The sequence below is a fragment of the Hesperophylax consimilis genome, chromosome 26 (assembly GCF_061612785.1).
Source record: "Hesperophylax consimilis isolate HC1 chromosome 26, BYU_Hcon_1.0, whole genome shotgun sequence".
NCBI classification, from domain to species: domain Eukaryota; kingdom Metazoa; phylum Arthropoda; class Insecta; order Trichoptera; family Limnephilidae; genus Hesperophylax; species Hesperophylax consimilis.
In genome coordinates, this window is record NC_142861.1 from 2,490,708 (window position 1) to 2,513,150 (window position 22,443).

Consider the following 22,443-nt stretch of genomic DNA (forward strand, 5'->3'; position numbering starts at 1 on the left):
TCAACTATTTTGCAAAAATGATGAAGAGGGTCATTAAAAAATGTTACGAAAAACCATGTTCAAGTTTCCAAGAAAACGACAAAGTTTTAATTTACGAAAAATGGTCCCATTAAAAAGTACCTCATTTTTATTTTGCTGGGAAAAGTTTTAACAAGTTGTTAGGTAAATTCTAAATAATAATATAAAATAAAGTTAGTTCTTCTAAACTACATAACGGATTTTGATAAGGTATTCAATAACATTTAGAGAATTTCTTTCGGAAGATTTATGTATATAATACATGCATATTATATTTATAGAAAGTAGAAAAAATTCAATGTTTTGTAATCAAGTCGTAAAAAAGGGAAAGCTAAAGTGAACCCGGCGTTGCTGGGGGGGTTATCCTTAGGACATAGACATACACCATCGCGGACTTGCTGGGGGGTTATCCTTAGGACATAGACATACACCATCGCGGACTTGCTGGGGGGTTATCCTTAGGACATAGACATACACCATCGCGGACTTGCTGGGGGGTTATCCTTAGGACATAGACATACACCATCGCGGACTTGCTGGGGGGTTATCCTTAGGACATAGACATACACCATCGCGGACTTGCTGGGGGGTTATCCTTAGGACATAGACATACACCATCGCGGACTTGCTGGGGGGTTATCCTTAGGACATAGACATACACCATCGCGGACTTGCTGGGGGGTTATCCTTAGGACATAGACATACACCATGGCGGACTTTTCTGTAGACTTTTTTAAGATATATAAATCCGTAGTACATTATGTTGATGTATCTCATAAGGTTTAGCCAGCATTAACAATGTAGTGCCCGAAAATATATTTATACGACTTGATTATAAAACATCGACTTTTCTCTTATTTCTATAATATAATATGCATGTATTATATATGTAAACCTTCCGGAAGAAATTCTCTAAATGATAGAGAAAACCCTATCAAAATCCGTTGCGTAGTTTAGAAGAATTAAGCGCAAACAGACAGACGCGGACAGTGACTTTTTTTATACTATTTAAAGATATCATAAAGCTATCTCCTGTAAAAAAACAGAGCCATCTATTAGACTGAGCTACAGCAACGTAATTCATATAAATTTTGATACTATAGTAGGTAGGAACAATGTCCCCCAAACCGGTAAAACGTCATCCGTGACGTCACACAACACCATCGGAGGACACACCCAAAGGAAATGGAGTGCGAATAACGTGCTCGAAATAGAAACGTATGTTTCCTCTATTGCACCATATTTATAAGTAGACTTCATTTTATCCGAAGCGATATCACCATAGAATAAAGAAAAACACGATATCACACTGTAGGAGTTATGTTCCTGTGGTTGTATTATATTGCTAGCTTGTACAGATTAACGCATTTAACTTTGCAGTTGTTGGCTTCTGATTCGTGGAAACAAAATATCTATACAGGGAGTTATTAGGACGTAACCAAGAACTTTTAATCAGCCCGAAAAAATAGTTTTTTTTCATTGTAATGCATCTATTTTAAATTGTCTTTTAAAACTTCCCAGCGAGAGGGGCCAACCGCGCTAACGACCTTACCAAATGCCGATCGTGTATGACCGACATTTATTTCGTATTTTAACTTCTGTAATATCGTCCAATTTCAGATATATGTGTATATGTCATCGAACGTGAACTTGATTGACACGTGATTACATGATAGAATGCAACGTCAGCGACAACGAGTCCATCTGCCGAGTTACAGTTAGATTGTATGTTGAATGATTTGCACTCCTTCACTAATTCGAATAGGAATGAATAGGTTAGTTTTTTTTCACCGCTTTTAATGACTTTGTATCAATTTTGAAAGGTCAAGTCATTGTGTCGAGTTATTATGGAACGTTAATTTTGAAAGATCAAGTCATTGTGTCAAGTTATTACGGAACGTTAATTTTGAAAGGTCAAGTCATTGTGTTGAGTTATTATGGAACGTTAATTTTGAAAGGTCAAGTCATTGTGTCGAGTTATTATGGAACGTTAATTTTGAAAGGTCAAGTCATTGTGTTGAGTTATTATGGAACGTTAATTTTGAAAGGTCAAGTCATTGTGTCGAGTTATTATGGAACGTTAATTTTGAAAGGTCAAGTCATTGTGTTGAGTTATTATGGAACGTTAATTTTGAAAGGTCAAGTCATTGTGTCGAGTTATTATGGAACGTTAATTTTGAAAGGTCAAGTCATTGTGGTGAGTTATTATGGAACGTTAATTTTGAAAGGTCAAGTCATTGTGTGGAGTTATCATGGAACGTTCATCCCGAAAGTGTAAACTTTCCAAAGGTTCCACAAGGGGGAATAGTTTGCCAGTGTGCTAGTTAGTTAGTTGTTAAGTTAGTTTCGAGTTTCGGACGTCCGGTTCGGTCCATTCTTCTTGCGCCGCGCCGGAGACCGTTTAAACGGCCACTTCCGGACATGCTCTCCGTGGAACTAATGTGGAACCGGACACGGGTTACGCTGCTATAGCAAGCACACTGTAGGGTTACACCCACTGCGGCTGTGGTCACAACAATACATTACCAACTCGATTTTTGTAGCGTGTTCGATTATCCGGAACAAAAGATACCGCCGCACAGTGGGCTGAAAATCGCCTTTCATAGACATAGAGACTTGAATTTTCAAGGGTATTTTTTTTTTGGCTAGAAATGGATTCTGCTGATCATTACTATGCTATAAAATTTAGTAAGAAGCAATTGCGTGTACAAATGAAGGAGTTATCATTTTTTTAAGAAAAATTTGTATGACACTGACATTAAAAATGAGGCTATCTCTGGAATCATAAGGTTGGCCATTCTATCCTTACACACAGATATACTACTATTTATTTGTATTTTTTGACATACATATTGTGGCGCAACTTACGATTTTTTTTTTTAAATCCTCAAGTTGAAAAAAAAAAATTTTTATGTTTATGATTCATTTTAATGCTTAAATGTTTTACATATGAGTATGCTTTGTCTAGTTTACAATATTTTATTTACACTGCAAGCCAAAACACTGTGCACAGTGGGCTGAAAATCGCCTTTCATAGACATAGAAACTTGAATTTTCAAGGGTATTTTCTTTTGTCTAGAAATGGATACTGCTGATCATTACTATGCTATAAAATTTCGTATGAAGCAATTGCGTGAACAAATGAAAGGATTATCAATTTTTTTAGAAAAAATTGTATGGAACTGACATTAAAAATGAGGCTATCTCTGGAATCATAAGGTTGGCCATGCTATCCTTACACCGGCGCGCCGGCTTTAAAATGTACAGTAAACCGGAGAGGATCAATATAATTGAACACTGTGCATTAAAGTGCGATTAACGGAACTGCAATCGACCCTTTCATACTTTCACACCAGTTTTTTTTAATTTTTTTTATTTATTTCATCAAAAAAATTACAGAATATATAATATATCATTAGTAAGTAAAATACCTATATGTAAGTTAGTAACAACGACATTTTTGAAAAACTAATGTTACAATGATAAAACAGTTTTCTAATAGAAGAAAACGTAAATATGTATGAGTGTTATAAAGATATGGCATACTATAGTTGCTTTGTGGACGTCTGCGGAAACATAACCTCAATTGTGCGAATACTTATCGAAACGAATATAAAGGCTCTACAAATAGAAAAATTGAATGAACGAGTATCAATTGCAACACGATCTTGCCGTTGCGTCAATCTCTCTAAGCCGTCTATGTGCTCAAACAAAATACATATAATTTCCTCCGTCAATAGAAAGTCTCAATTGTCAATCGCTTCAATCGCCTCTGTAGTACACAATCAAATTAGCAATTGAAAATCGCACGAAGACGTAGTTCGACGTAACTATTGACAATAATTGATACTGATTCACTCCGGGGCACAAAGACGTAGTTCGACGTAACTATTGACAATAATTGATACTGATTCACTCCGGGCACAAAGACGTAGGTCGACGTAACTATTGACAATAATTGATACTGATTCACTCCGGGCACAAGGACGTAGGTCGACGTAACTGTTGACAATAATTGATACTGATTCACTCCGGGGCACAAAGACGTAGTTCGACGTAACTATTGACAATAATTGATACTGATTCACTCCGGGGCACAAAGACGTAGGTCGACGTAACTATTGACAATAATTGATACTGATTCACTCCGGGGCACTCAACATGTGAGATAAAATAATTACAAATCAAGATAATAAAACGTTTTTTGGAAACTACTTGGATGGAAAAAAACTGAAACGATATTGGCATTGGGCTACACATTAAGATTTTAATTCAAAAGGCACTTTCTCTCGAAAAATATGACAAAACGGTTTTTTGTAATTTTTCACAATAATAAAAATATAATAAATAACACGAGAGTTAACAGAAAACAAAGTTAGCTGTAGATTATGTCTTAATTAAGTACGTGTGTGATTTTGTACCCCAGATTCTGATTTGTGGTTATCCGGACTTATCTTTATGTCTAATAGACCGAGTTTCTGGTGTAAACGACAGAATGCATCATGTGGATGTGGGAAGTAATGTCGGTGACTTCTACTGCACATTTGGACATAAAATCGGATACTAAAGAAGATGTGGTGACAACGTTTAGGGCAAGACAGAAAAGATATCAACGCCGACAATGCATAACGTTTATGTCAGTTATGACAAGCCTAAACTTTGAAGTCCTTGTACTAATAAATTAAAATTCCAAAACATGTTTTTTTAGTGCAAAACCGCAGAAGAGTCCCCCACCTACTCCCAACCGTCTGGAGCCAGTGAGATTATGGCATTCCCAATTGGGGTATGCTGTGAGGCTGAAGGTAGTGGGGAGGGGAAGGAGATCGGGAAGAGGAAGGTATGGAAGTAACTGGCTATTCAGATCTGGTCACCATCACGGCCAAATCCATTTCTAGCAACGTTTCAAATGCATATTTCAAAGTTCCATAGCGACAAAAATTTCGTTGAAACGTAGTTAATAGTTTTTGCGTTGATTTAGACATTCCAAACACGAAAACAAACAGGGCAAATTTAATTACCCCGGAGCACTCATAGTACGAATGCCGTTGCCGCTTCAAACAGAATTTCCGCTTTATACTAGGAAATGTTCTGTGTTACTTATTATTCCAGGATCATAGAAAAAGAATATTACACACACAACTTAGTCAAAATGAAGGTATGTCTATTCCTAAAATCACTAATAAATGCGGGCACCGAACATTCACTTATATTGTACCTTATATATTTAATAAGATGAGAATTCATATAAAAATCGAATCAAATTGCACCACTAAACTAAAAAAAATCTGAAAAAAGTTTAATAGATCAAGATTTTTTTTTATATATTGATATAATTAATAAATATGTACATTAGTATCCATTGATTGTATGCATATAATTGTATAAATATGAATTTTCCAATTATGTCCTAAATCCTGTATCTAAATTTAGCTAAAGAACAATTTTATAATATTAATTAAGTGTTAATCTCAAGTGACCTACCAGGTAAGTATTGTAGTGTACATTATTTCCATAAATAGTTAGTAATAACAAAGATCACTGTAGAAATGTATTATAAATTTGTACAGCGCCCTTGAGGCGATGTTGCACAAAAACGGCGCTATACAAGTCATCCAATTATTATTATTATTAGTATCCATTGATTGTATGCATGTAATTGTATAAATATGTACATTAGTATCCATTGATTGTATGCATGTAATTGAAAAATATGTACATTAGTATCCATTGATTATACGCATGTAATTGTATAAAAATGTACATTAGTATCCATTGATTGTATGCATATAATTTTATAAATATGCCTAATAGTGCGTTTAAGTATGTTGTGTGCCTATGAGTATGTTGGCTGTGATATATCTATATCTGCATTTAATGCCTTTATATTATTGTTACTTGAAATGTTATTCTTCTATAACTATTTTCTATATTGTGGCTTCTCCTTATGTGTGTACTTTAGTGCTATAATTAATATTGTGAAATAGACCTGTTGACAAACTGCTTTGTCAGTTTAGCGGGTGATTATAATAAATAATAAAAAAATATATTATGAACGAACTTTTCATAAAATTATTTAGGTATCACCAGAGGCGGCTCTAAGGATCCAGTCGTGGTAGGTCATTTGAAAAAAATGTGTGCCCATATATTATTATCTATATCAATTTGTTATAATATTTCCATTGAAATAAATACACAATCCATGTACCTACTTACGGCAAATTATTTTTAAGATGTTTAGTTTTAATGTAGTTGTGCACAACATTAAAGTAAATAAAATAAGAGTTTGATTCTATTTGACAATGATCTTTTACTTTTTTTGTTTTGTTTCATTCTACAGCTTCATTCTAAATCGATAATAACATAAATAATTATTCCAAACGTTTCTCGAACTATCCAATTGAAAAACAACCATCGTTCCACACAGTACAAGCGTGTAAATGAAAAACCGACATTTGTTTATGTCCATCTCTGTAAAACATATAATATTCATCGTGTTGTCACCCCCACGGTCATGACCTAAACGTCCCTAAGGTTTCTTCGGTACCTAATTTTTACTTCGACGAAAAATATAGTGCCATCTCGTTTATTCTATGGCGCGCATAGGGACAGAAGATGCCAAAGAGGACATTCTTTAAATTGACCCAGCCAATCGTGTGGACTTGTGAATGAAAGCTTCTATTAGAGACAACAGATGTCACTGGTAGTCACTCGCCGCCGCCGCTGTTTCGCGTTACATTTTAAATAAAATAAGAATTAGACCAGTTGTTTTGATGCACATAATTGATTATTATTGTTGTCTTATAATTTTGGGGGGTCAAACACCAATTGACCTAAGGGAAGAACCGCCACTGGGTATCACTATTAAATCTACCTCCGGAAGCATTCGGCAAAACAAAAGGGGTGAGGTTAGAGAGACGGGTTAGGTTGGGTTAGGTTAGGCCGGCTCGACAGTTTACCGGGTGTGGGAATTTATCTGAAGGGGGGTGCGGCGGGGGCTGGCCGGCAGGAAGCGCGCTGCGCACCGCTCCCTGCGCACAGGTGTCCCATATGGGAGGATTCACTCACCGTCCGGTGTATATGGCGGCACTTTATAGAGCGGATGTACCGTCAGCTATTAGGGGTAAACGTTTTATTGCTGAGAAACATTTTTCACGCAAAAATATATCAGATTCGAAGTTCCGGTAAGCCTTTGTTCGTATTTTACGGGGAGTGAAAAGATACATTTATTTGATAATCTCCAAGGAAGGGCGGCAAGTTCCTTGGCTCTGAGTTCTCGTTTACATTAATATAAAAAATAATTCATATTAAAAATGTTAAATGTTAAAAATATAACAATGTCAATAACAACATGCATTAATAAAATGTAGATATTAAGATTTTTTTAAATAATGAAAAATGTTTAATTAATCTAAAAAAATTATTAAGGCGATGCACTACGTCGTGTAATATTTTGAATCGAGCCGCTATCAATAACACTCCTTACGTAGTGGCGATAAGGCTTAAATTCCCGCATAACACCATCCAGCTGTTTTGATTTACGCAAGAAAAAAACATGGCCCAAAAGTGCCTTTTATTTTATTTTGTGGATGTTCAGGCATAAATATTTAAATGTTTTCCGATCATTTTATAAATAACTTAATTTGCCACATTACACAATAAAACCATAACCGAAAATGGGTACGTAAGTAGGAAATTTTGAACTTTAAAGCCGTTTTCATAGGCCTTATAAATATTTTTTTTCTGGGCTTATAAAAAGACTTATTTAAAAAATACTCGATTATTTCAAAGGCCAAGATGTATTATACTCGCGGTATTTATTTAAAGCATCTGAAACATTTTAACATTTCTAACGTGCCGCAAATATACTATTTATTATTTTAAATTAATAAATAAACCCAAGTCAATCAAATAAAATATACTTCTGCACGCCGTGATTTGAACAAGCGAATTCCGGATTCGTAGACAAGGATCGTAACCACTCAACCACGAAGCGACGTTTATATTCTGAACGGTGATCTTTCACCGGGGCGATACTGAATTCAGCACACTATTCGTCTCTGACATTTCTCGTAAGCACAAAATTAAAAATCCCCTCAAAACGATGTCGCAAGTTCATCATAGATAATCGGCGCAATAAAACCGTCACGTGAACGGGATTCGACCCCGGAACCGTTCCGACACAAAGCGAACGCTTAACCCAGTGAACGGCCGTCATTAGCGTAATTAGCGCTTGTCGCTAACATTTTTCACCGTATTTTACAACCAATATACAATGATAAATCTTTAAACTGTTATTACTATCTTCTGTATCGTGGGAGAATGGGTTACCTGTCATGATTGTTTTACAGTGCGGACTCTGTTCACTGAGAATATAGAGATCGCGGAAAATTAATCCCGGTAAAGCATAAGTAATGGAAAAAAACAACCATGCAAAATTTTCTTTACATTTATGTTTATTAACCCTTCAGTACTTTTAACATTTTTGTTCAGTTTGCAATGTTTTCTGTGTATTTCAAATGAGCTATAAATATCTTATATTTTAATTCTGTAATTCAAAAATGTATATATTCTTGGTATACCTTATATTGTAGGTAATAGTCATTAAAATCGGCTTGGCAACCGGAGTCTAAAAACGTTCGATTTCAAGCACAAAACTGGTGTTTATTTATTTTGTAAATAATTTTATAAGAAAACAAAAAAGTTAATCAAGTGAAACTGTCACAGATAATCTTAGCTATAATACTGTATTTTTAAGTTGTTTCCTTTACGCGTTCATACATATCTATTGAAAAAATTTTAGTAGTTTACATTTATATTTTTTATTGAGTAATTTATTTTTTGTTCGTATTCTACTCAAGCGAAACGACAGGCAAACCTTCAATTTATCTAAAGCCCATTTTTGGTAATCATAATGTACACCAATTAGTTATAAAGATTAATCAAAATAGTGATTTAGCATTAAGCTTCGCCTTAACAGCGAGCAGCCTGTATTTTTCCATCTCTATGGCAATAACAGTAACGATAAAGAGCATATTTTCCAAGTGTATTGTAACAATACTGTGGGCGCGGGACTTACCGCTAGGACAAGAACACGCACGGGTGTGGAGGAACAAAGTAGTGGGGTACGCCTCGGTGTCGCTTTTCCACGTTTCCGCGGTACATAATAACTACTCCACGGAGAAAAGGGAGTATTGCTAATTTATTAAGAATCTTTTCAAATTACTGGTAATCCGGTTAAAAACGGGATTGCAGGCCTTAACGAATGAATTAACATGTTTCCTGATAAACTTTTAGTAAATTACGAATATATTATCACGATGTAAGAACACGTGTTCATGAAAATCCGAATATTTTCGCATTTCGTCATGATATATTATCAAGGCAAATGCACGTGTTCCGATGTCGGAACTTAGTAAAATTAGCAAAACTCATTTTTCTCCGTCTGCAGCATTAACGGCCTCTGCAGTCGAGGGGTGAGGCATTCCACTATGAATCCGGAGGTAGCGTGTTCAAATCCCAGCGTGCACAAGAAAATTTTATTAAATCAATTTACTGTACTGTTTCACAATAATTCATTAAAAATAATATATAGTATAGGTATTTGCGGCACGATCAACAACGCCCTGGTAATAGAAAATCATTCACAATTGAAATGTCGTTTGAAATGGGTTTAGCTGTTTTTGGTGACTAAATCTGAATAGCCAGGTAGGTACTTCACACCCTACACCTGTCTGTATACATTCGTGCCAGATGATTTTGGCACCCTTCATATGGTCCTACCGCTAAGAGCTCCGCTGTAACGGCGATTTCTGTAGCGTGCGTCGCTTATGAAAAAGAGGAAATGTCACAACAAAACATACAAAAATCCTTGCTTCTGTCACTGGCGAAGAGTTGAAATAGGGTACGATGTCTGTCAAAGAGATAAATGTGTGAATAGCAGGTAGCAGTAAGAAAGGGGTACTCACTTGAGGGTCCTCTCCATGGTGGCAGTCCTGAAGATCTCCTCCTGGTCCAGTGAAAGAACGCAGTAGGTGTCCCGATGAGTAGGCGCTCCATGACTGCGTGGGGGTAGATTCTTGGCCTCGGCTGTCATGGGAACAGCAATACGATAGATCAGTTAACGGACAAGATTCCGGAAGAAAGAAATAATCATGTTCAATGCAAAAAGCATGGAAACTTTGCTAGATCTTAGTTTTTTTGCCGATTTTCACAGTAAATCTTAGCCTTTACCATGGAGAGTTTGTAAAAGTCAGAATAAAGCTTGTTAAAACTACTTTTTGGGACTTTTACAGGACTTAGAAAATGCTAGTATTTACCAGTAAAAACCGAAGATCTGCTAATTTTCGAAATAGTATTTTGACGAGAAAACAAAAATAAATGATATAATAATGCGATATGTGTTTGTTGTGAAGAACGTAGTGCTTTTTGCGGAGATTATAAAAAGTTTAAAAACACGCGCAACGGTAAAACTGTGGAACTTTGCACAGTATTGCATCTATTGGGTTGAAATTCGTAATAGAACACAAATCGTCCATCTCTGATACGAATGTTTGTTGGTTAGATGGTCGTATTGAATTAAAATTAAACAATGAAAAGGAAGAAAGGCGCATATCATGTGGGTTTCCACAGGGTCACCAGTTGGGACCTGTCTTGATTCAAAGACAAACGAACTGAGGCAATTTCCTACAAGTCTATTTACGATGTCATAACTTCACAGATAAATAATAATTGCTAATGAGGACCCATCACACTGTATTGTTATATCCGTCCATCTCTGATTCGAATGTCTCATGGTTAGATGATCGCATTGCATTAAAAGTAATGGATAGTTATAGCAACGGCGTGGGAAGCGTTGCCAGGACAAAAAGTGAAATTTAGGAAATCCATGGGAACCTATTTATAAGACGCGTAATTTATAGGAAACTCTGCATTTTGCAATAATGGAGAAGTACCTTTAAGGTGTAGGTAGTTACGAAGGTACTTTTGAAGAACGCGCGAATACAAATGTTTTATCGTTATTTTTTTATAATATCCCGAGGCTAGTAACTATGGTGTCCCCAGTTTATGAGGAATTTTGTGAGGCAAAATAAAGTAGGAAGAGGTTGGTAAGGTTGAAATGTACCAACCAAGACTTTTCAATTCTGAATTAGATTTCACCAGTACGTTACTGAGATTATATATCACTACCAAAGTACTTAACAATGTTTCTAATTGTTGATGACAGGCGGTGGTAACTCTCGGCTGACTGAATAGCCCTAGATTTTAAGCAGCGTTGTAGTTACATATACCGCGGACGAAACAACCGGACCAAAGTGTTTATTTTCATTTTGTTGACTTGTTCATTTCTCCGGAAAGACGTTTATTTGTACGTAGGTGTATGTACAAACAATTATGATATTAAGCTTCATCAAATAATGACAGACTAATAAATGTACGCAAATATTGACTTGGAGCACGTGATACGCCACAGATAATAATATTCTCTGATATACCAGACAAAGAGGCAACAACTTGTGAAAATGTAGAATTACAAAAGCATCCCTAACGCTGGCCGGTCCCAGGGTACCGATGAAAGCTCTATCGTAACCTCTCCCTCTTTCTCATAAACGACGCATGTATCAGAAAGAGGGTTACAAATTACAACAGAACTCTAAGTGGCTACTCGATCCAATACTTTACATGCATGGACGATATACGGCTACATTTGTGTAATGAGAAATAGCTTCCTGATCTAATAAAATATGTTTATTCTAATTAGTGGTTCGTTCTCAAACTGTTCTCAGAAAATGTTTTTGAAGTAGATATTTGTTTTGCACAGGTCCAGAAGGTCCACCAACAGTGGCGCGCTCAGAGTTTTCAATAAGGGCAGTCAGTATGAAAAACAGCGAATAACAGACTTGCTATGTTTTCGCTAAGAAGTCTGCTGCTACTGGCTTTAGCCGACGTTCCATTGGAATTTCAGCCATATTAAATAAATATCTAAATAAACGCTTAATTTTAGCATATCACATATTACAAGCCAATTATTGGGTAATATATAAAACTTCTATATTTCAATCAAAGCCAACATTATAATATAGGTATTATGATAATCATTTCGTTAATACAATCCTAGTAATTAATAGTGGTACTAACAGATGGCACCCATTGTTACATTTGTGATTTCTACCGAAAGGCACGCCCTTTTTCGGCACTAACACAAAAGAGTCTTCCCTTGAATGCACATTGCGCACATTTACATTTTTTGTGTAAAATACAGTCCACATTTGAATATGACAAATGCGTCATTCAGCATACTTAGTTCATGCTTTTGACACGTTATAAGTATGGCAGTGCATATAGATTTATTTCTTGCAATAATATAATAAATTTTAACATTATGTATTTATATATTTATGTGAGGAAGGTAGGGTAGGCAGTGCCTATTTGCCTATAGGAATTGCATACTTCTGCCCACCAACATACGTAAGGTTTGTTACTCGTCATTGGGGTTGAATATATACGGTCGGGGGGGAGATGATATCCCAAGGCGACGGCGTGGGGGGAGGGTGAAATTTCCAGAGGGTAGAGATGGTGGGAGGTGTATAACAGGTAGTGCGATGGGTTAAGGTTTAATAAAAAAAATATAGCTAACAACGCTAAGCTTGATTAGAAACAAAGACCGTTAACACACAGTTCTTTTAGCAAATTATTGTTTTTTTTTATCATTATATAAGTTCCTCTTACAACTTATTCATTCTAATCTATCCAAATCTTAGACCGGAAAAGTAAGTCCCTTAGGTCATAAATAAACACTTGGTAACATTATCACCGCCGGAAGTCTGATTGTAGATAAGCGAAAGTGGTCACAGAAAACGAAACAGTATTATTCAATTCATATCAACGAAATTCGATATCCGGCTTTTTTCCCTAAACACAGCGGATATCGAAAGTCTACAGCTATCATTTCCGATAACACCAGCGAGAATAACAAAATAACCTCACATATGAATTAACAGCATTAGTCTGGCTTCTCTGTCGCACTTAGAAGAAGCCGTGCGCTAAATACAAGAGTCCCAACTGCCAAGAGCCAGTAGAACTATGGCATCCATTCGGGAAGAAAAGAATGAGTGGAAATCTGAAAGTATCTAGCTATTAATTTAGATCCATTTTTTTCTATAACATACAAATTATTACGAATAGGCAGAAATTATAATGAAGAAAAAAACTACGAATACGAACTAAAACTAGGCTGGTTTTAATATGGTGGATTCAACCTTGGCGTCTATGACAAGTTTGTAAATCGCTCAGGAATGAAAATTCTTTATTGATTGCTTGGCGTAAAAAACGCAGAAACAATAAAAAAAAAACGCTGCCACAGTGCGGTGTAAACTGTGCGCCTCTAGTAAAGTTTAGACTTATGGAATATTTTTCGTATAGTGAATAATTAATAATATTTTAAGTAAAATACCATTTCACTTAATAATACAGGGTTTTCCAATAAGAAGTGTTATTTTGATATTCAATCTTAAAAGATCAATGGTTTCGTTGCTTGTGTGGCACGTAGCGCCGTCTTGTTGAAAGTAAACGTTGTCCAGATCAATACCATCCAATTCCGGCCATAAAAAATCATTAATCATCTCTCTATAGCGCAATCCATTCACCGTAACTGTTGCTCCAGCCTCATTTTCGAAAAAGTAAAGTCCAATGACTCCGCCGGACCATAAACCGCACCAAACAGTCACACGTTGAGGATAGAGAGACTTTTCAACAATAACTCTTGGGTTTTCCGCAATGGTTTTCCGAGTCCCAGATGCGACAATTTTGCTTGTTGACGAAGCCACCGAGGTGGAAATGGGCCTCATCACTCAAGATGATTTGCATTTGATTCACTCATGTGAATTTTAATAATTTCAATGCGTTGTTGAAGCGTTTATCGTTCCATTTTTATTAATGGCGTAGTTTCTACTTGTCAAATGTCAAAAAATGACAGCTTCAAAAGTAACATCTACCGAAATATCGGGCTATTCAAAATAACACCTCTTATTGGAAAACTCTGCATATTTTTTACGTGTCCCGACTGCGATACACATGATTCACGTGTGTGAAGCAGGGTTTTCTTACAATTATTATTTTCCTTCATTACATCAACGAATTGCGACTGTAAGAAGTCAAATATTTCCTATGCAAATTCAGTCACCCTGTAAACAGATGTGATAGATTCCTTGAACAACTTAGTTATGAATAATTGGACAAACTTTGAAATCGAAACGAGAGCAAACATTGTAAAAAGTTCTCGCTTCTAGATTAACAATCTAGAACACAATTGCAAATATTACTGTTTTTCATGTAATTATTACTTATTTATACGAAGTAATCACCGTTATCAGTGAGGTAGGTAGTTGACGAATGTGAAACAAATATATAGAATCATCTTTATTTCCAAGAATCGAAATAAGATTTCTTTATTATTCAGGGGGAAGCACTAACTACGAAGTAATGCAAAATCATGTGTTTTTGGTTTGAAAATCTGATGTCTTACATGTTTTAATTAAATACCGCGAGTAGAACACATCTTGGCCTTTGAAATAGTCGGCATTTTAATTTCAATCAAGCCTTTTTACAAGCCCAGAAAAAAAATAAAGTATTAGGCTTATAAAAAATGCTTTAAAATTCAAAATCTCCTACATACGAATCGCTTTTATGTTATGATTTTATCGTATAATGTGGCAAATTAAGTTATTTATAATATGATCGAAAAACATTTAAATTTTTCTGCTTGAATTTTGTTTTTTTACGTTCCGGTTCCGGTTCAAGATGGTGGCCTTGTTGGACTACCTTTTATCCCGCCAGAGTTCGCGTGATCCATCACCAGAGATGTACAAAATGGGTACCCAAAACCATTTGAAATGCAAAATGGAAATGGGTCAAAACTTTTCCATTTGAAAATGCAAAATGGTTTTTAGAAAAGCATTTCAAATACAAAATGCAAAATACCTATTTTCAAAATGCATTGAAAATGCAAAATGGTTTTCAGGTCAAACAATTAAAATAATTAGAGAATTTTTAAACAATTTTGTCATTTAATAATGGACATCAATCTAGAACAAACATATTACATGATGATAAATCCAAAAACACCACTACAGATTATGAAACCTTATTTATTACCTTTAATATTGTAACGCAAGTTACAAAAAATTTGCGCGGGACTAATGTTGCCAACGTAAAAACATAGATACTGCTATCTAACATTTTACAGCGTCGGCCATGTTCAGTATTTGAATCAGTATTTTTTGTAATGGTATCACTCAATTGTCAGGGCTCCTACCAGGGAACAACTTGACAAATGTAAATTATCTTTCATAGCGAGGTTGAGGACCGACTGATGGGGCTTATGAAAAAAGATGAGTGGAGAAAGTAGGAAGAATGTTACAAAAAAGCATTTAAAATGTAAAATGCATTGAGAAAAGCATTTAAAATGCAAAATGGTTTTTAGAAAAGCATTTGAAATGGAAAATACCCATTTTGCATTTTGCATTTCCATTTGAAATGGATTTATTTTAAATAAAGCACATCTCTGTCCATCACTGATGGTGACATGGTGCAAGATGGTCAGATGGTCAAGAATGTCATGTTGGATACCAGATTGTCATCCCGCCAGGGTTCGCATGATAGATCATCTGCTTTATATTGAGAAAAATCTCGTAAACTGAGAGGAGAATATTCGCAAGTGTTTCAAGGTTCAAATTTTCACGTTGCAGGAGCTCAACACTCTAGATTTTTTACAAAAATATTTTTGACTATCATAATTTTTTTCATTATATCCACACAGGAATCGGAAAATAACTTCTCTCAGGGCATGTCATATTTGGAAATGCTGTGTGTAGGGTCTTTTTGAGAAGAGGAAGGAGTGAACATGAGTCTTGAAGAGATGTTTTAGGAGGGAGGAAACACACGTCAAACATCATGTGACAAGTGTCAACCGTGTACATGTGTTTAGCGTGCTTCACGACTACGCACCAATGCCGAAGGGATCAATGACGCTAGTTCCTCGGAGCATCTTCCATCGTAATACCGATAGAACAAGGACAGCATACTTACCTGACGCCTATGCTCTAAAGATTGTAATCCGTTTGTCAAAAAAGGGGAATCTATCAAACGGACTGCTTGTTTCTGAAAAGTCGAGGATTTTTCAGGTATTTTGGGACTCCAGAGGTAGCTCCCAAACTCGACAGTGGGGCGCACTTGCAATTTGTATCTGTACGCCCAGCTTCTGATAAACTAAGAAGAGTCTGGCTGCGATGGACCCCCCCGTGCCTGAGCTGGTCACTTATAATTACACCAAGCATATCAATAATAAGATTGCTTCCGTTTAATGAGACTAGATTGTCATTTCGATATCCTTCAGACGTAATCAGACAAGATTGGGACTTAGAAACATTAAATTCGATTACGATATGGACTAGGAAAAAGATCGTAAGTTGAAAGGAGAACATCCGTAGATGTTTCCATCTGCGTCACATTTGATGACGAATGACGATAAAATTGATGACGAGGAATGACGCCTTCTAATTGACATTATTTGACGGCCTATTTCAGTTTTGATCTAACCATTTTTAACCCGCATTAAAATATAATATACGCAATCACATCATGTGTCGGGAAGGAACAAAGATATATTTTATCCGAATCTTTCTTTGTGTCAAAAGTATGTCATTCTAAAAACGTAAAAAAAAACTTATGGTATTATTTTCCTTTGTGTATTGTAGCTCTAATTGGAGTACAAACTTAAAAATGAAATAGGCGATTAGTTTGTTTAGTGTGGGAACTGGCAGTGTGATTATTTTGAGTGTTTAGTTTTGGTTTTGAATGTTATCTCAGTTAGTCTTCTGGTCGGTGAGTAATGCGTTATTACGAAGGGGAAAAGCAAGCGACGTCTTGACAGTAACGTGTGGATTCACACCCACTTGGGCCCCATTCACATCAGGAGTCTTTATTGTGCTAACTATCTTGCCCCGCCTGGCAAAAATTTTTTAGAAATCATATATAGACAGTCAAGTGTGCAAAATTTCATCAGCCATCAAATTCTGCTTTAAGGGGATGGGAAAAGAAGATGTGGGTGATTTTTCGAAATCTCTCGTAGACAGTGACTTTCTTCTTGTCACCGGGAAAATGTGCAAATTTCAGAACAAAACTATAAATTTGCACAAAAAAACAAACCCACACGCCACAAATACTATCCATAATATAAATAGATAGAGTGTCTGTATTTGGTGTCAGAATCTCTAAATAGTATAGAACTACGTCGCTATCCGCGACTGTAAGTGCGCTTAGTTCTTCTAAACTACGCAACTGATTTTGATGGGGTTTTCACCATCATTTATAGATTTTCTTCCGGAAGGTTTACATATACGGGGTTTTCCAATAAGAGGTGTTATTTTTAACAGCCCGCTATTTCGGTAGATGTTACTTTTGAAGCTGTCATTTTTAACATTTGACAAGTAGAAACTACGCTATTAATAAAAATGGAACGATACACGCTTCAACAACGCATTAAAATTATTAAAATTCACTTGAGTGAATTAAATGCAAATCATCTGGAGTGATGAGGCACATTTCCACCTCGGTGGCTTCGTCAACAAGCAAAATTGTCGCATCTGGGGCTCGGAAAACCCAAGAGTTATTGTTGAAAAACCTCTCTATCCTCAACGTGTGACTGTTTGGTGCGGTTTATAGTCCGGCGGAGTCATTGGACCTTACTTTTTCGAAAATGAGGCTGGAGCAACAGTTACGGTGAATGGATTGCGCTATCGAGAGATGATTAATGATTTTTTATGACCGGAATTGGATGGTATTGATCTGGACAACGTTTACTTTCAACAAGACGGCAAAGCTACGTGCCACACAAGCAACGAAACCATTGATCTTTTACGATTGAATATCAAAATAACACTTCTTATTGGAAAACCCTGTACATGCATATTATATTTATAAAAAGTAGAGAAAAGTCGATGTTTTGTAACGAAGTCGTAAAAAAAATATTTTCAGGCGCTTACATTGCTAACTTTGGCTAAACGTAATGAGATACATCAAAATAATGTATCACGGAATTGTATATTTTAAAAAGGCCTACAGAAAGGCGTGCGATGGTATACGTCTATTTCCTAAGGATAACCCCCAGCTAGCATCATCTATTTCAATTCTAATTATTATTTGAGATTAAATGTTGTGAGTTTTGAATGAGAGTGGGATTTTGTTGTAGAGTTTAATACCAAAGTATACGTAGCTTTTTTGCCCAAATATTGTATTTGTGGTTGCTTGTTGGATACGGTTTTAACCCTGAGATAAAGTATTTCTAATAAACGTGTTAGTTGTCATTTCTTGTGTTTTTTCAATTAAGGCGATGCACTACGTCGTGTAATATTTTAAATTGAGCCGCTATCAATAACAACCCTTACGTAGATGGGCGATAAGGTTTAAATTCCCGCTTAATACAATCCGCCTGTTTCGATTTATGCAAGAAAAAACATAGCCAAAAAGTGCCTTTTATTTTATTTTGTGGATGTTCAGTCATAAATATTAAAAAATTTTCCGATCATTTTATAAATAACTTAATTTGCTACATTATACAATAAAATCATAACCGAAAATTGTTCAAATTCTCCGAAACAACCCGTCCTTAATTTCCGCTTCCAAGATTTGCATTCATTCATTAATTAATTACCGAAAACAAAAGTGAAAACTAATATACGTTATTTAAAAAATATAAATAACTTTTTTCGAAATTCTACTATTTTGTTCATACATCGAAGATGGGTCAGGTGTGCCGCGGTCAAATTCAATGTATTTGACATTTTACAATATTTCATTATGTATTTAATACACAATGACAAATTATTTTTCATAATATTGTCTTTTTTTTTCAGCAACGGAAGCACTGCCTCTGCAAATTCGAGTGGAATTTACAGATTTAAATAATGACATGACATTAAAACTTCACTTCTGCGAAGATCAATTAGATGTTTTCTCGATATACGTTAAAAAATAATATCCTCACATTCCCGTCAAAGCATTCTTAACACTACTTCCATTTTCAACGACAAATTTATGTGAGCAGAGTTTTTCAACGCTTGTATTAATTAATAATGATAAGCGGTCATGCTTAAAAGGTTCCAAAAACTTCGGGTTGCGCTGTCAAAAATCGAGCCGAATATAAAACTTTTGTGTTCATTGAAACAAGCGCAGGTTAATTTAACAATTAATCGCTCATTAATTTAACAATTAATCGCTCATTAATTTATTATTATTTTATAATAATTATTAAGATTGCGTAAAAATAAATATGTTATAGTTATATGTATGTAAGTATACTTTTCAAATAAAAAACAAGAAATTATTGTAAAATTTGTGTATCAATTTAATATCTATATATTTTAGCTTTTGGTGTGCCGCGGAATTCTAGGAAGAAATTTGGTGTGTCGTAGGTGAGAAAAGGTTGCGGAGCACTGCTATAGAGTACAATCTTATCCCAGGGGAAAAGTGCACTAACCTTGTACAAGAATACAAATTAATTTACTTGTGTACTTGGTAGGTCAGGTACGTCCTGTTACACCCTGTATATAAAAAAATATGAATTGAATATTATAATTGGGACCAAAGGCAATAATAAAACTGAAGCACTTATCCAAGATTCGCTCCTCAGTCTAAATATCTCAGAATCACACCTAAAAACTGTAGACAAGTACTGTGGGAACACTAGAACAATAGGCAGGCAAATTATTTTTATATTATTATTGTAGGTGTGTATGTAATATAAAAAAATATTTCTATAGGAATTGCTATGAGATTCTATGTAGGTACTAGTTATAATATACTATGAAGAAAAATCATTTGTCTCATAAATAATATAAAATATCAGCGCTATTACAGTAATGATGATTCTATGTAGTTTTTATCTTTAAATCAAGATTGTTTTATGATTAATTACTTTGTTGTAGTGGCTAATGCTCATGTAAAGAGAACAAACTACCAGTGGCGTTTCGTGAGATTAAAAAGTGGACAAACACAAACATTTTTTTAAAGTAACTGCTCCCAACCGTCTTGAGCCAGTGAGACTATGGAATCCCCTATTGGGGTACGTTGTGAGGCTGAAGGTAGTGGGAAGGGGAAGGAGATGGGAAAGGGCAAGAAAGGCTATTCAAATCTGGTCACCAAACACGGCTAAAACCATTTAAAGCTACGTTTCAATTCAATGAGAGTATTTTCCGCTCTGGAACGTGCCGCAAGTATACTAAACGTAGTTTCCGTGAGCGCACTTAGGCCATAGGCCCATTGTGTTATCTCCCATTTTACCTCAATCCTTTGACAACAACCCAGTCCCTTTAATAAAGTTCACCAGGGTTGTCATTGGGTATGTGGCTATGTCTTCTGGTTCTACTGTATGTCTTCCCAGGTATCTGAGCCTAGTTCCCACCAGGGCAGGACATTGGCACCATAGGTGAATTGGAATCTCTTCATCCTCTTCACATTTCCTGCATCTATTGGTGTTTTCCACTCCCAATATCTGCATGTGTCCTGAGATGGCAGTGTCCCGTTAGTAGTTCTACCAGTTCCCTCAGAGAGTATCTGTCCATATCGAGTAGTTTCTTGGTTGGCTGGTCCTTTTATGAGTACTTTGGATTGTCTCATTCCAGGTGCCCTCTCCCATTCTTTGCGGTGCTGGGATTTGACCCACCTATTAATATGTAATTTTGTGTGGCAAGCTGCTACTCCTAAGGCCGGCTAGGATCCTAAGTGGTGATATATTAATTTAAATGAGTAAATTGTGAAATAACACAAACTAATCAAATAAAATTTACTTGCGCATGCCGGAATTTGAACCTGCGACCTTCAGCTTGCAAGTCGAGAGTCTTACCCCTCTACCACGGTCGCCGTCAACCTAACAAATACCTACAAAAACAACAATGAAAACTATTACCTCCGTCAAACTATGATAATATGAATGTGCAAACATTATCCAGTTAATTAAGATACACCCTATCAACTGTAAATTAGCCATTCTCGGTAGTAGGAACTGCCACATACATCACAAAACTAAACAAATCTTTGTCACGAGAGTGAAAATCGTAAACGATCAATTCTACTTTCGGAAGTGTTGGAATGTTGGAAGAGGCGCGCCTCAACTAAACGATGCGTGACCAAGTCAGCTACCGTTCTGTTTGACATCCGCACCCACCTCTGTCTACATGAAATCAGCTACTATCGGAGGCGGGTCTATCTCTGCCTCACTAGCGCAATATTGTACTGCGATTTGTAGTGCGTAGTAACTGGTACTAAATCGGTAATATTTAAATTGAAGTTATATTATATTTTGGATGTATTTTATCTCATTGCACGAACCACCACTGCAAACTACCATTATAAATAATAGTATAATTATAACATGTAAAATCTATATTTTCTCAATGAAATCAGCAGCTGAATTAGAAATCTGTTATCTTTTCAGGGGTATTCAAAATATATTAAAAATATATTATATATCAGAATCATAATAATTAAATCAAATAAACTAGTAGTTCTATGAACGGTCGGTGGACCTTGCGTCCAAAAAAAAGTTTTTAAATTTCACTTATTAAATAAATCAAAACCAAAATATCTTCTGAAATCATAAAGCTACATATACATACGCAACCAGAACTGCCGAGCTGAATCCCAACATATGGGATAGGAACGAAGCAATTGCAAATTACACGAAACGCCGCTTGCAGTTACTTCGTTACCTACCTACTTATATTTCATGTAACATTTTTTTTTAATTTCAAATAAGGAATTATGTATACAGTTTGTCCAAAGTCTTGAAACTCCCGAAGTTTGTCCAAGGTACACAAACTTCGGGAGGTGATTCTACACAATAGTACAAGTAAAAAGGAAGTTTTTCCAAAAAAATTCCAACATTTTAATGTAGTTTTCAGGTAAAAAAAAGTTGAATTGTTCGTATGAAAAACATTATATTCTTCTATAGAAAAATATTTTTGAAATAGCTGTACCCCGCAACGCGTTCCTGAGGCTCAGTCTGTCTGTGCAGAGAGAGAAAAAATAGCGCGTGTTGCTTTTACGTCCAACAGATAATAATAATATTAATATATGGATGATTTGTATAGTGCGTTTTTGCACAAAATCACCTCAATAGCGTTGTTTTAAAAAATGACGATGTGACATCTATGTGTATTACGAATATAGGTATATAAAAACACACGCGTATTTGAAAGCAATGTTGTTTCAAAATTTCAGAGCAATCGGTGAAGATTTTTCGGAGATTAAAATTTTGAACAAACAAACATTAACATTTTTATTTATATAGTTAATAAAAGTAATTCATTTTTTTTACTTCCAAAAGATTGTGTACTTTACCCCCAGACACCCTGTATAAATACATCAATGGCT

The 22,443-nt window shown here is 35.6% G+C and overlaps 1 protein-coding gene across 1 annotated transcript in view; it reads right to left on the minus strand.

Annotated features, from left to right (window-relative positions):
* RasGAP1 (Ras GTPase activating protein 1) overlaps positions 1-22,443 on the minus strand; it is a 91,182-nt gene that overhangs the window by 41,633 nt on the left and 27,106 nt on the right. Inside the window, exon 2 of the mRNA XM_089647131.1 lies at positions 9,984-10,104. Coding sequence (XP_089503257.1) covers positions 9,984-10,104 — 121 coding nt within the window. The remainder of the gene's footprint in view (positions 1-9,983; positions 10,105-22,443) is intronic.